This window comes from Boleophthalmus pectinirostris, unplaced genomic scaffold, assembly GCF_026225935.1.
Source record: "Boleophthalmus pectinirostris isolate CB_2022bp ecotype Guang Dong unplaced genomic scaffold, ASM2622593v1 HiC_scaffold_10, whole genome shotgun sequence".
In the NCBI taxonomy this organism is placed as follows: Eukaryota; Metazoa; Chordata; class Actinopteri; order Gobiiformes; family Gobiidae; genus Boleophthalmus; species Boleophthalmus pectinirostris.
This window is the reverse complement of record NW_026570971.1, coordinates 33,071,205-33,086,204: the sequence shown is the minus strand read 5'-3', so window position 1 is coordinate 33,086,204 and position 15,000 is coordinate 33,071,205. Positions and strand designations below refer to the sequence as shown.

The window sequence follows — 15,000 nt, the reverse complement described above, 5'->3', positions numbered from 1 at the left end:
GTCTTGGTTTAGTTTAGGAATTTATTAATGGACAAAACAGTGAAAAAAAAAAAACAGGATCATGTAGAGCAGGTAATAAGAACATTTTAAGACTAAAATGAGGCTCACAGCAGCAGTTACAGAGAGAGAGAGAGAGGACGATTTTTCAATATAAAGTCACGCCAGAGTCGATGGAGCCAGAAGTGCGCCCATGTTCACTTAGCTATTTATTTAGATCAGCTTTATCCTTTTACGTACACAGTTTCTGGGAGTCACACACACCTGTTCAGGGGCCACCTGCACCTTCCTCGCGCCGAGGGGCCTCACCTGCTCCTCTTCCTCGGTGTTTGATCCTTTCAGACGGAGCTCCCCTTCACAAACTTCACACGGAGCAGAGCTGTGAGGATTCCCGGAGCTTCTGTAGAGAGCGTCAGATGTGGATTCGTGTCAGTCAATTTGTCAGAACAGGTTTAAGATTTTACTTTTACTAATCTGCTCTAATACTTTGACTTTCTGATGTTGGAAGAAGGACCACACAGAGAGAGTAAAAGGACTACACCAAAACTCCACTTCAAATACAAGTTGTGTTTATCAGGGGTTTTATCACATTATGGCGCAGAACTTAAACTGAAGCACCACCAGGCCAGGTTACAGGTCAGGTCTGTGGAGAGGTGACACCATTCACTGAAAGAATGCATGTTTTTCCACGTTTTTGAGCAATAAAAGTATATTTTGTTCTTCATGCTGCATGCAGAATATTTGTACTGGCGCAAAACACTTTTTACCTTATTACTTTTCTTTTTTTTAATTGGATCCTTTGCAGCATTTCAAAACAAAAACAAAACATAAACCAGGACTAGGAAGGGTCTGAGCTGAAACAAAAGGTCCCAAACGCATGAACAACAAGTTTGCATTCCCAACTCCACTCACTGGACATACAGGAGACAAAATATAAATTAAAACAAACAAAACTCAATGCACAATAAAAAGAGTAGAGAGGTTTCTACAGTGTTGGATAGTTTAAAATCATCACTCTGATTGTTCCACAAACCAAAACCTCTACCAAAAACACAATCACTTTCTTCCTAGTTCTTATCTTTTTATTTTATTTTTTCGTTTATGGTCATACAAACTAAGAATAATGTTAACGGAGGCACAAAAGTTTATCGTTTATGATCGTGTGAAGTAAACCACAATGAGAATGAAAAATTTAAGGATATTTTGTTTTCGTTTATGGTCGCGCAAACTAATTATCAGTGTTTGGAAGTAACAGATTACATGTACTGGCGTTATGTAATCAGAGTACAAATTATGAGTAACTGTATTCAGTTACAGTTACTGTTTCAGTGAGTGGTAATTGGATTACAGTTACTTTGTTGAAATAAATGGATTACATGGCAGTATTTTCCTGTTTTCACATTTTGGGTTAAAACAGGACTAAAAAAACCAGGACTAAACCAGGACTAAACCAGGACTAAACCAGGACTAAACCAGGACTAAACAATATGACACTAACAGTAGGTGGACATAGTTTAAGGCAGCAGTGATCTCATATAAAAAGCTTTTTTCTATCAATAATATTTTTAATATGGTTAAGGAAAGACTGGACTTTTTATTGTCTTTAAGCAAACAAAACATCTTATGTTAAAATCCTGGTCTTTGCTTCTCTACAGTAAACAGTTGCTTATTCATGGAGACTTGGGCTCCACAGCCAGGATGTGTTTGTTACATTCATGTAGTTTTAAAAAGCATGACAATATCAAGTAATCCAAAGTATTCAGATTACGTTACTCTAAGTAATTTAATGGATTCCGTTACAAACTACATTTTGGGGTATGTAATCTGTAATCTGTAGGGGAATACATTTTAAAAGTAACTTTCCCAACACTGCTAATAATAATGTTAACGGAGGCACAAAGGTTTATCATTTATGATCGTACAAAATAAAAGATCATGTTAAAGAAAATTTTAAAGAGGAGCATGTGTTCAGTAGTTAATAGTCGTGTTTTTTTTTTTTTTTATATCCCCATCTCACTAATACCACCCTCAAAACTTAACCCCCCCCCAGGTCCTATATACACAATATAGGTTAGGTTATATATAAATAACAATCTGCGCTGTACTTTTTTTTTTTTTTTTTGGCCATTTATACCATTTGTACCAGTGGCAGCACACGAAATTTGAAATTTGCCTTGACACCCATTTGAGAAAGCTGTAAAGTTCTATTGATTGGAGAGATTTTGTCCCATACAGTGTAAAACTCAGTCAGTTGGGCTCTCAAGTCATATTTAATTCTTTCAAGGCCAAGAAACGACATGAGGTCACTGAGCCACTGTGAGGCTTTTGGAGAAGTCGGTGACTTCCATTCTAACAGGCTTCTGGCTATAAGAGTTGAAAAGGAGAGAACATCCATGTCGCGTCTGTTAGGTTGGTTGGACACTATTCCAAATAGAACTAAATCAACAGAAGGGGTCAAGACAATCTCCAGATCATCTGCAAGAGGTTTGCAAATGGTTATCCAGAAATGTTTTAGCTGAGGACATGATGAAAACATGTGACATTTTACCTTAGTACAAAAAAAAAAAAAAAAAAATCTGGTTTATTTTTAAAAATACTGTATAGACCTCCATGACGTAAATGTGACTCATGCTGCCCACCTGCACCTGTGGTCTTATCAGGGAGTATAGAGCGAGTCCAGTCCTGGTTTAGTCCTGTTCAGTCCTGGTTCTAGTCCTAGTCCGTCTAGTCCTGGGTCCTGGTCTAGTCCTAGTCCTGGTTTAGTCCTGGTTTAGTCCTGGTTAGTCCTGGTCTAGTCGGTTTAGTCCTGGTCTAGTCCTGGTTTAGTCCTGGTTTAGTCCTAGTTTAGTCCTAGTCCTGGTCTAGTCCTGGTTTAGTCCTGGTTTAGTCCTGGTTTAGTCCTGGTTAGTCCTGGTCTAGTCCTGGTCTGGTTTAGTCCTGGTTTAGTCCTGGTTATAGTCCTGGTTTAGTCCTGGTCTAGTCCTGGTTTAGTCCTGGTTAGTCCTGGTCTAGTCCTGGTTTAGTTTAGTCCTGGTTTAGTCCTGGTTTAGTCCTGGTCTAGTCCCTCTGGTCTAGTCCTAGTCCTGGTCTAGTCCTGGTTTAGTCCTGGTTTAGTCCTGGTTTAGTCCTGGTTTAGTCCTGGTTTAGTCCTGGTTTAGTCCTGGTTTAGTCCTGGTCTGGTTTAGTCCTGGTTTAGTCCTGGTCTAGTCCTGGTTTAGTCCTGGTCTAGTCCTGGTTTAGTCCTGGTCTAGTCCTGGTTTAGTCCTGGTCTACACAGGGACTTCTCTGGAGACTCCCTGTAGACTTGGACCTGTTCAGACTTGACCTGTTCAGGTTTACCATAAAACAGTCACCATCAGGGTTTGTATTTCGCGTTACCATGACAACGCTCACACGTCTTATTTAAAGGTGCAGGTCTGACTCAGGGCACATGTTACACCAGCACATCATCCCTGCACAAACTAATGACGAACTAAACAAACCGTGTGTGTCTCCAGTGATCTGACTCGTCCTTCTGTGTCTCCGGGTTAAACCAGAGACACAGGATCGACCAGTCGTGTTGCACCCCCGAAATGAAAGGCAAGACTCGCGTTCATTTTAGCTTTTAGGCAACTTTTAATTTCAGATTTTGTTTCATTTTGTAACTAGTATTTTTCGCTTTCTGTGTCTTTACAACAACAAATGAATGTGCTCTTCCCATAAGCCCTTGAGTCTCACGTTCTTAAAGAGACAGTCTGGAATTTTGGACATAGGACTCAGCACTTTTTGAAATCTTCCATCCAGTCCTTGTATTTGCAGAGGTCACTGGTGCTAGACTAGTGCATGTCCAGTGTTGGGGAGTAACAGATTACATGTACTGGAGTTACATAATCAGAGTACAAATTATGAGTAACTGTATTAATGAGTGGTAATTGGATTACAGTTACTTGGTTGAAATAAAAAGATTACACAGCGGTGTTTTCCTGTTTTCACATTTTGGGCTATTCCCTTTTTTTTTGTGTGTGTTTTTTTTTTTTTGTTGGTAATTTCACTCATTGCCGGACACTGTCTAAACCTAAACCACTAAACCAGGTCTAAAACCACTAAACCAGGTCTAAACCAGGACTAAACCAGGTCTAAAACCAGGTCTAAACCAAGACTAAACCAGGACTAAAACCAGGTCTACTAAACCAGGACTAAACCACGACTAAACCAAGACTAAACCAGGACTAAAACCAGGACTAAACCAGGTCTAAAACCAGGACTAAACCAGGACAAAACCAGGTCTAAACCAAGACTAAACCAGGACTAAAACCAGGTCTAAACCAGGACTAAACCAGGACTAAACCAGGACTAAACCAGGACTAAAACCAGGATTAAAACCAGGACTAAAACCAGGTCTAAACCAAGTCTAAACCAGGTCTAAACCAGGTCTAAAACAGGATTTAACTAAACCATGCCATGCAGACCGTGTCTCCTCGTCTTCTTCTATCAATAATATTTTTAATTTGGTTCAGTAAAGTCTGGGCTTTTTATTTTCTTTTATCAGACAAAACTTCTTATGTAACGATATCCTCGTCTTTGCTTCTCTACAGCAAATCAAGTAATCCAAAGTATTCAGATTACATTACTCACTTTAAGTAATTTAATAGATTACATTACAAACTACATTTTGGGGTGTGTAATCTGTAATCTGTAGGGGAATACATTTTAAAAGTCACCTTCCCAACACTGTGCATGTCAATGGTCATAGTTTATCCTGCCACTAAAAACAGTCTTACCCACTCCACAAAACACCCCAAACAAATCTATTATTACACCAGACTGTCCATGTGAATGTCTGTGTCCACAGAATCATTTTAGAAGTAAAATCAACCTTGCATTTGCAGGATTTATGTGTGAGCAGCAGTGAGTTGTACTTTCTGAGAGAAAGTTCAGCACCGGTGGACTGATATCACCGAGCACCTAAGTAACCCACAAAGTAAAATTCCACTGCTGCTGAGAAAATAGTCCCTCAACATGTGACGATTCATGTGATGCAAGGTTAGTTTTATTTTAAACATTATTCTATGGACACAGACATTCACATGGACAGTCTGGTGTAATAATAGATTTGTTTGGGGTGTTTTGTGGAGTGGGTAAGACTGTTTTTCGTGACAGGATAAACTATGACAGTAACAGTAAAGTAAAGATCCTGTTATCATAATGAAATGATCAAGTAAGTAAGTTTTTTTTTAAATTCATATAGCGATTTTCACAAACATTTGTCACAAAGACGTTTCACAGAGCATTATTCATTCTCTCCACACCTGGTGATGTAAACTACTATTGTAGCCACAGCTGCCCTGAGCCAGACTGACTCAAGTGAGGCTGCCATGCCAATCACCGCCATCACTCACACACACCACTTCCATACTAGGCAATGTGGGTGAAGTGTCTTGCTTGAGGACACAATGACAGTTTTAATGACTGGCGCCTCTTGTGGCTCCTGATTTTCCCAGTGTCTCATCCAAGTCCTGACCAGACCAGAGCTGCAGAACGTCTGAGATCTGACGAACTGATATGACCACTAAAACATAAAAATGAAAATATTATCAATGAAGTATGTATTTATATCAAATAAATATGTTTTAGCTATTTAAATTAAATATGAATTTAGTCTTATGAATTTTAGAACAGAAATATTGCAATGCATTTTCATTTTGAGGGCACTACAGCAGCTCTCCATGTCCTTCAAGCAGCTCACCAACAGATTTCTGAACATAGTATTAAGCTGAAACCCTGTCGTCTGATGAATTCAATGCACCATGTACCATTGTAAAAGTTCATATCCAAAGCTGCGGCTCTGAGATTTACTCTATTTATGTGATGACTAAAATTAGAAGCTCTCTGATATTTGCATATTTTAAGGAGCTCACAGGAGGAAAAGTTTGCAGACTGTGTAGAAACAGACAGAGCTAAACCAGTAACCACCACATTTTAAAAAAGAAAGAATGGACGTGATTCTGGCTCCATTTGACATTTTATCCATAAATCAATTACTATTCCTAATAAAGAACTCTGCTCCAAATACACTCACTGTAACTGCCAGCCTCAGTGAGCTTCATTTGACTGGAGCTGAACACAGTAGATGACGTCACACTTCCTCTTCAGACAGTGTGAGGATAAAACCTTTACATCTGTTTGTTGAACTCACTTTTACTGTCGCAGGTGCAGACGAGTGATTCTCTCTCTTCATTCTTCTGTGATGACAAAACTCTGAGTCTCTCTTCTCTCATTTTCTGTCTGTCCCATCTCCCTCGAGTTTTTATCTCTCTCTCCCTCTTCTCTCCCCGTGTCCTCATCTACTCCTTTGCCGTGCTTCTTTCACTTTCTGAGTTCCCCCTCTTTTTCTTCTCTGCCCCTCATATTTCTTTTCTCCTCCATCTACTCCCTCTCTCCTTCCTCCCTCTCTACTCCCCTCCCCTCTATTATCCCCTTCTCTCCTCTCCTCTTTCGCTCCTCTTTCTTCTCTCCTCCCTCTCCTCTCCCCTTTCTCTCCTCTCTTTCTTCTCTCCTCTCCTCTCCCCTCTCTCTCCCCTTTCTTCTCTCCCCCTCCCTCTCTCCTCTCTCTCTCCCCTTTCTCTCCTCTCTTTCTTCTCTCCTCCCTCTCCTCTCCCCTTTCTCTCCTTTCTTTCTTCTCTCCTCTCCTCCCCTCTCCCCTTTCTCTCCTCCCTCTCCTACCGATCTCCCCTTTCTCTCCTCTCTTTCTTCTCTCCCTTTTCTCTCCTCTTTCTTCTCCCTCTCTCCCTGCTTGCTCTCCTCTCTTTCTTCTCTGTCCTACCTTTCTCTCTCTCCTCTGACTTTCTTTTTTCTCCTCCCTCTCTCCTCTCCCTCTTCTCCTCTCCTCTCTCCTTCTCATCTCTTCCTCTTCTCTCTCCTCCCTCTCTCCGTCTCTTCACGTTGGATGGAGAGAGTTGTGTTTTTATTGGTGTGACTTCGATGTCCAGCTGTGCACTTATTACACTAAACCTCATTATGAACATCGTGTTGTTGTTTTACTTGTTATATTATTACTACAGCTCTGATCATGTGACCTGTATCGTCCAATCAGATCCCTCCGTGGCCTCAGAGTCAGTGGTAAATGTCCAACAGGGGGCAGTAAAAACACAACTGTAGGAGTTTTATTTCTGTTAAATTACTTTCCAGCAAAGTTCAGCAACTCAAAATCAAATCAGTCTGATACACCAGGACTAAACCAGGACTAAACCAGGACTAAACCAGGACTAAAAGGGACTAAACAGGACTAAAGGCAGGACTAAACCAGGACTAAACCGGGACTAAAACCAGGACTAAACCAGGACTAAACCAGGACTAAAGCAGGACTAAAGCAGGACTAAAGCAGGACTAAACCAGGACTAAACCAGGACTAAACCAGGACTAAACCGGGACTAAACCGGGACTAAACCGGGACTAAACCAGGACTAAACCAGGACTAAACCAGGACTAAACCAGGACTAAACCGGGACTAAACCGGGACTAAACCAAGGACTAAAGGACAAACCGCAGGACTAAACCGGACTAAACCAGGACTAAACCAGGACTAAACCAGGACTAAACGGGACTAAACCAGGACTAAAGGAGGACTAAAGGAGGACTAAAACCAGGACTAAACCAGGTCTAAACCAGGACTAAAGCAGGACTAAACCAGGCTAAACCAGGTAAACCAGGACTAAACCAGGACTAAACCAGGACTAAACCGGGACTAAACAGGACTAAACCAGGTCTGAACCAGGACGAGACCAAGATTATACCAGGACTAAACCAGGATAAAACTGGGACTAAAACAGACCTAGTCACACACACATCAGAACTGAACCATGATCAATGTGAACAATGTCTAGTCTTAGTTTAGTCTTGGTTCAGTCCAGCTTTAATCCTGCTTTAGTCCTGGTTTAGTCTTAGTTGGAGTCTCCTGGTTTAGTTGGTTTAGTCCTGGTTTAGTCTTATTAGTTTCCTGGTTTAGTCCTGGTTTAGTCCTGGTTTAGTCCTGGTTTAGTCCTGGTTTAGTCCTGGTTTAGTCCTGGTTTAGTCCTGGTTTAGTCCTGGTTTAGTCTTAGTTGAGTCTTGGTTTAGTCCTGGTTTAGACCTGGTTTAGTCTTAGTTGAGTCCTGGTTTAGTCTTAGTTGAGTCCTGGTTTAGTTCTGCTACAACCATCAAACAGTAGTTCATTGTTAATCTTCCTCTTCTCTTGTCCTCACTCTCTCTCTCTCCTCTTTGTCTTTTTTCTTCTCTTTTCTCTCTTTCTTTTTCTCACCCATAATTCTCTCTATCTCTACCTTCCTCTCTCTTCTCTCCTCTCCATCCTCTCTACTTTCTCTGTTTCTGTTTACTCTCTCTCTCTCTCTCTCTCTCTCTCTCTGTCTCTCCTCCCTCCGTCCTCCTCTCCGTCTGTTTCATTGTGTTCTCTCTCTTTTGCATTCCTCTACATTGTGTTCTAAATCACGGGAGGGCATCTGGACAAAAGCAGAGGTCTCCACACATGCCGGGCTCAAAGGCACACGGGCAGCTGCCGGTCTGGAGTCTGGACTAATCTGGGACGGCTGCCGGGACTAAAGCGAAGGGATTTGGTCTGGACCGGTCTGGATTTGGGAGCCGGGTTCACAGGTCCAGGAGCAGCTGAGCAGAAGAACGACACCAGAGGACTTCATGAACTTTATGGAAATGGGAACTTCTGAAAGAGCCGAGGTTTAATCAAACTCACAACCATTTATGACATAAAGAAAGAAATGAGGACTAGAATTTAAACAGGACTGAACCAGGACTAAACCAGGACTAAACCAGGACTGAACCAGGACTAAAACCAGGACTTAAACCAGGACTGAACCACTAACCAGGACTAAACCAGGACTAAACCAGGACTGAACCAGGACTAAACCAGGACTAACCAGGACTAAACCAGGACTAAACCAGGACTAAACCAGGACTAAACCAGGTCTGAACCAGGACTAAACCAGGACTAAACCAGGACTAAACCAGAGTAAACCAGGACTGAACCAGGACTAAACCAGGACTGAACCAGGACTAAACCAGGACTAACCAGGACTAAACCAGGACTAAACCAGGACTGAACCAGGACTAACCAGGACTGACCAGGACTAAACCAGGACTAAACCAGGACTAAACCAGGACTGACTAACCAGGCCTAAACCAGGACTAAACCGGGACTGAACCAGGCTAAACCAGACTGACTAACCAGGAAAACCAGGACTAAACCAGGTCTGAACCAGGACTAAACCAGGACTAAACCAGGGAACCAGGACTAAACCAGACTACCAGGACTAACCAGGACTAAACCAGGACTAAACCAGGTCTGAACCAGGACTAAACCAGGTACTAGACCAGGACTAAACCAGGACTAAACCAGGACTGAACCAGGACTGAACCAGGACTAAACCAGGACTGAACCAGGACTAAACCAGGACTAAACCAGGACTAAACCAGGAGTAAACCAGGACTAAACCAGGTCTGAACCAGGACTAACCAGGAACCAGAACCAGACTAAACCACTAAACCAGGACTAAACCAGGACTAAACCAGGTCTGAACCAAGGACTAAACCAGTACTAACCAGGACTGAACCAGGACTAAACCAGGACTGAACCAGGACTAAACCAGGACTAAACCAGGACTGAACCAGGACTAAACCAGGTCTAAACAGGACCTTCTGGGAGCGTGGTGTCCTTCCCCTGGGACACATTGGTTTTGTGTGGAGCAGATGTTTAGATCAGGTCCAGATGGAGCTCACAGACTGAAGGCACGTGTCTCTCCTCCCTCTCCTCTCTCCTCTCTCTCTTCACCCCCTCTTTCCTCTCATCACTCTTTCTCTACCTTCTTTTTCTCTACCCTGCCTCCCTCTCTCTTCATCTTTCTCTCCCTTGCCCCTTTCCCTTCTCCCCTCTCTATCTTCTCCCCTTTTCTCTTCTGTCTTTCCTCTCCTTCCACTCTCCCCTCCTTTCTCCCCTTAACTCTTCTCCTTTAATCTCTCTCTCTTTGCACCCTCCTCCTCCTCCTCCCTCTACCTTCATTGTTCTCCCCCGTAATCTCTCCCTCCTCCCTTTTCCTTCCTTTCCACCACTTCCTCCCTCTCTCCTCGTTTACTCCTTCACTCCTCTGCCTTATTCTCTCTCTCCTCCCTCCCTCCCTCTCTCCCTCGCTCCGGTCTGCGGGGGATGGACAGATGTGAGCGTTTGACCTCGTGATGAGGAACAACAGAAACAAACAGAGCGACCTTTGACCTCCGACCTGCGCCCTCAGCTGCACACGCTTCCACCGCCGCAACGTCAACATCGCCACGGGAATCAAACCCGCAACCCCCTCGCCGAGAGCTAACCACTCTGCCGCACTCGTCTGAACGTGAAAGAGAGAAAGTGTTCTCTCCATTCACACGACAGACTTCGGTTGCATAACTGTCTGCGACTACGAAAAGAGAAAAGAGAGTGAGAGAATGGAGGAGAGAAAGAAGAGAGGAACGGTGAGAGAGGGAGAAGAGAGGAGGGGTGAAGAGACAAGAGAGGGAGGAGAGAGAGTGGAAGGGAGAGGAAGAGAAATAATAAGTTACTGGAAAAGGAGATGGGAAAGAGAGAGAGAGAGAAAGTGAGAGAAGAGAGATGGAGGAGAGAGTTATGGAGGAGGAGATGAGAAAGAGAGAGAGAGAGAAGAAAGTGAGAGAATGGAGGAGAGAGAGAAGAGAGGAATGGTGAGAGAGGGAGTGAGTAAGAGGGGGTGAAGAGGAGAGAGAGAAGAGAGGGGCACAGGGGAAGAGAGAGGAAGAGAAATAATAAGAGTTATAGAGAAGGAGATGGGAAAGAGAGAAAGAAAAAGAAAGTGAGTGAATGGGGGAGAGAGAGAAGAGGGCTGAAGAAGAGAGAGTTATGGAGAAGGAGATGAGAAAGAAAGAGAGAAAGAAAGAGAGAGAAAGAAAGTGAGAGAATGGAGGAGAGGGAGAAGAGAGGGGTGAAGAGAAGAGAGAATTAAAGAGAAGGAGATGGGAAAGAGAGAGAGAGAAAGTGAGAGGAGGAAAATTGTTGAGTTACGGAGAAGATCAGAAAGAGAGAAAGGAAGAAAGCGAAAGAATGGAGGAGAGAGAAGAGAGGGGTGAGGAGAAGAGAGTTACAGAGAAGGAGATGGGGAAACAAGGAGGAGAGAGAGGAGAGAAAGAAAGAAGACAGGAAGAGAGAGAAGTGATAAGTGAGAGAGAGAGGGAGTAAGAGAGGGTAAAAGAGGAGAGAGAGTGGATGACAAAAAATAAGACTTACAGAAATGGGGGAGAGAGAGAGAGAGAGAGAGAGAGAGAGAGAGAGAGAGAGAGAGAGAGAGAGAGAGAGAGAGAGAGAGAGAGAGAGAGAGAGAGAGAGAGAGAGAGAGAGAGAGAGAGAGAGAGAGAGAGAGAGGGATACAAATAAAAGGAGCAGAGAGACAAATGACAAAGAGAAAATAACAAACTAAAGTGAAAGGAGTGAGTGCTGCAGCGTCTGAAGTGTAAATGATCTTTTCTTTGTGGCTCCGACTCAAATCACAAGTTTGAAAAAAATAACAAAATGAAGTAAAGAGCGATTGTTACTGAACACTCGGAGTCGAGCTCTCTGTCCAGCTGAGCTAAAACTTCGACAAACTTTATTGATCCATGAGGACGATGACTCATAAAACACAAGGAAATATCATAACAAAGAGTCTTGAACCTGCACAGAGACACATCCAAGTTTGTCTCATTCTCAGTTTTTGGACAGACTTCAGAATTCCCTCCCTGAGCTGCAGAGGCTGCACTAGCACTCACTCACTCACTCATCATGGATGATGGCTTCATGTTCTGGGGTTTAGGGACTGTTCAGATCAGACAGAGACATTTTAGGTTGAAGTTGTGGTATTGCCGCAAATAACGTCCATGATCTGAACCTGGGATCTTCTTGAAATGAGGTTAGAGTCTTAACCACTGTGCCACCATTTTAACCCTCACGCTCTCACAAAAAAAAGACAGGACCCAAAAATTTATTCTCAAATAAATTCTCGCTAAGCGAGCAAATACATTTTTGGGTCTGATTGACCCGCCCCAAGAGAGCAGGAAGGAAAATACAATCTTCAGGTCAATGTGACCCCGAGGAGAGTGTGAGGGTTAAAAAGAACTCAACTAGAACAGAACCAGGGCTCTGTCCCTCCAGTAAAACTAAACTAAACCACGACTGATGCAAGCAGGACTAAACCAGGACTAAACTAAAACTAAACCAGGACTAAACCAGGTCTAAACTACTGAAGTAGGACTAAACTAGAACTGAAGCATGACTAAATCAGGTCTAAACTAGGACTGAACCAGCACAAAAACAGGACTAAAAACAGGACTAAACTAAGACTAAACTAGGACTAAACCTGCACTAAATCAGGACTAAACCAGGACTAACCCAGGACTAAACCAGGACTAAACCAGGACTAAAGCAGGACTAAAGCAGCAGCGTTAGATTTCTTCTGTTCCTGTTGTTCCGTGTCGTGTGTGATCTTGATTCTCCAGAACAGATCTGTGTGAGTCTCTGCTGAATATTCATCCACTCATGTATTTATGGAATCTGATGCATATTCCACTGAATTAAAAAAAAATGGAGCAGGAGACGATTACGACGAAAAGACTGAAAAATAACGAGGGCGATAATTATGTCCAAATAAATAATGATGTAAAAATGTGTTTGTGGTGCTTTTAATCAGGACAAAACAGAATAAAACAAACAGTTCAAAGTGATTTAATAAAGAGAAAATATGATGTTTTTGGTGAAATGTATGAATCAGGAACAAGGACTAAACCAGGACTAAACCAGGACTAAACCAGGACTGAACCAGGACTAAACCAGGACTAAACCTAAACCAGGACTGAACCAGAGGACTGAACCAGGGACTAAACCAGGACTAAACCAGGAACTGAACAAGGACTAAACCAGGAACCAGGACTGAACCAGAGGACTGAACCAGGACTGAACCAGGACTGAACCAGGACTGAACCAGGACTGAACCAGGACTAAACCAGGACTGAACCAGGACTGAACCAGGACTGAACCAGGACTAAACCAGGACTAAACCAGAACTGAACCAGAACTGAACCAGGACTGAACCAGGACTGAACCAGGACTGAACCAGGACTGAACCAGGACTAAACCAGGACTAAACCAGGACTGAACCAGGACTAAACCAGAACTGAACCAGGACTGAACCAGGACTAAACCAGGACTGAAACCAGGACTAAACCAGGACTGAAACGGGACTAAACCAGGACTAAATGTTTTCCCCTCTTCCTCCCTCTTCATTCTTTTCATACGTTACCTTTAGGCCTAATTATCCAGCACAGACATTCTGACAGAGCAGGTTTATGAAACACACCTGAGAAGCAGGAGGAGGGTCTGTGTTTCTCTCTTCTCTCATCTTCATGTTTGTTTTAATGGAGTTTCCTGCCTCACAAACAGACCTGGACTTGTGTGTTTGTGTTTTACACTCTGTTCCTCCACCGTGTGATGTCACGTGGTGATACAGGAAGTGCTGAAAAAGGTAAAAGCAGCTGTTACTTGTAAACTTGTAAACTACCACTTCATGACATCACAAGCTGAAATGGAGCATTTGGAGCTTTTGGAGATTACTCAAACATGTGTGAATGAAATAAAAACACAACTCCAGCTCGTGCAGCAGAGTGGAGTTCCCTGTGCATGTTCTACGACTTGTGAAGCTGTTAAATCCACAATCTGCTCTGCACCAGGAGACTGAGACAGAGCTCCAGCACATGGACACGACAGGAACCCCAGAGGAACACAGGAACCCCAGAGGAACACAAGAACCCCAGAGGAACCCCAGAGGAACCCAGAGGAACACAGGAACCCCAGAGGAACCCCAGAGGAACCCCAGAGGAACCCCAGAGGAACCCAGGAACCCCAGAGGAACCCCAGAGGAACACAGGAACCCAGAGGAACCCCAGAGGAACCCCAGAGGAACCCCAGAGGAACACAGGAACCCCAGAGGAACCCAGAGGAACCCAGAGGAACCCCAGAGGAGGAACCCCCAGAAGAACCCCAGAGGAACCCCAGAGGAACACAGGAACCCCAGAGGAACCCAGAGGAACACAAGAACCCCAGAGGAATCCCAGAGGAATCCCAGAGGAACACAGGAACCCCAGAGGAATCCCAGAGGAACACAGGAACCCCAGAGGAACCCCAGAGGAAAACAGGAACCCCAGAAGAACCCCAGAGGAACCCAGAGGAACCCAGAGGAACCCAGAGGAACTCCAGAGGAAAACAGGAACCCCAGAAGGAACCCAGAGGAACCCAGAGGAACCGCCAGAGGAACCCCAGAGGAAACCCAGAGGAACCCAGAGAAAAACAGGAACCCCAGAGGAACCCCAGAAGAACACAGGAACCACTGAGGAATCCCAGAGGAACACAGGAACCCCAGAGGAACACAGGAACCCCAGAGGAACCCCAGAGGAACACAGGAACCCAGAGGAATCCAGAGGAACACAAGAATCCCAGAGGAACCACAGAGGAACCCCAGAGGAACGCCAGAGGAACCCCAGAGGAACCCCAGAGGAAAACAGGAACCCAGAAGAACCCCAGAGGAACCCCAGAGGAACTCCAGAGGAACCCAGAGGAACCCCAGAGGAACACAGGAACCCCAGAGGAACCCCAGAGGAACCCCAGAGGAACACAAGAACCCCAGAGGAATCCCAGAGGAATCCCAGAAGAACACAGGAACCCCAGAGGAACCCCAGAGGAATCCCAGAGGAACACAGGAACCCCAGAGGAACCACCCACAAGAACCCACAGGAACCCCAGAGGAACCCCAGGAACACACAGGAACCCCAGAGGAACCCCAGAGGAACACAAGAACCCCAGAGGAACGCAGGAACACCAGAGGAACCCCAGAGGAAAACCCAGAGGAACCCCAGAAGAACCCCAGAGGAACCCCAGAGGAACACAGGAACCCACTGAACCCTCACATGTTCAGTAGAAGTCTGCACCAG

The 15,000-nt window shown here is 44.2% G+C and overlaps 1 protein-coding gene across 1 annotated transcript in view; it reads left to right on the top strand.

Moving 5' to 3' along the window:
* Positions 1–14,968, top strand: part of LOC129409440 (basic salivary proline-rich protein 2-like) — a 56,378-nt gene extending 41,410 nt beyond the window's left edge. The window contains exon 3 of the mRNA XM_055155508.1: positions 13,744–14,968. Within this exon, the coding sequence (XP_055011483.1) occupies positions 13,744–14,968 (1,225 nt within the window). The remainder of the gene's footprint in view (positions 1–13,743) is intronic.
* Positions 14,969–15,000: the final 32 nt, after the last annotated feature.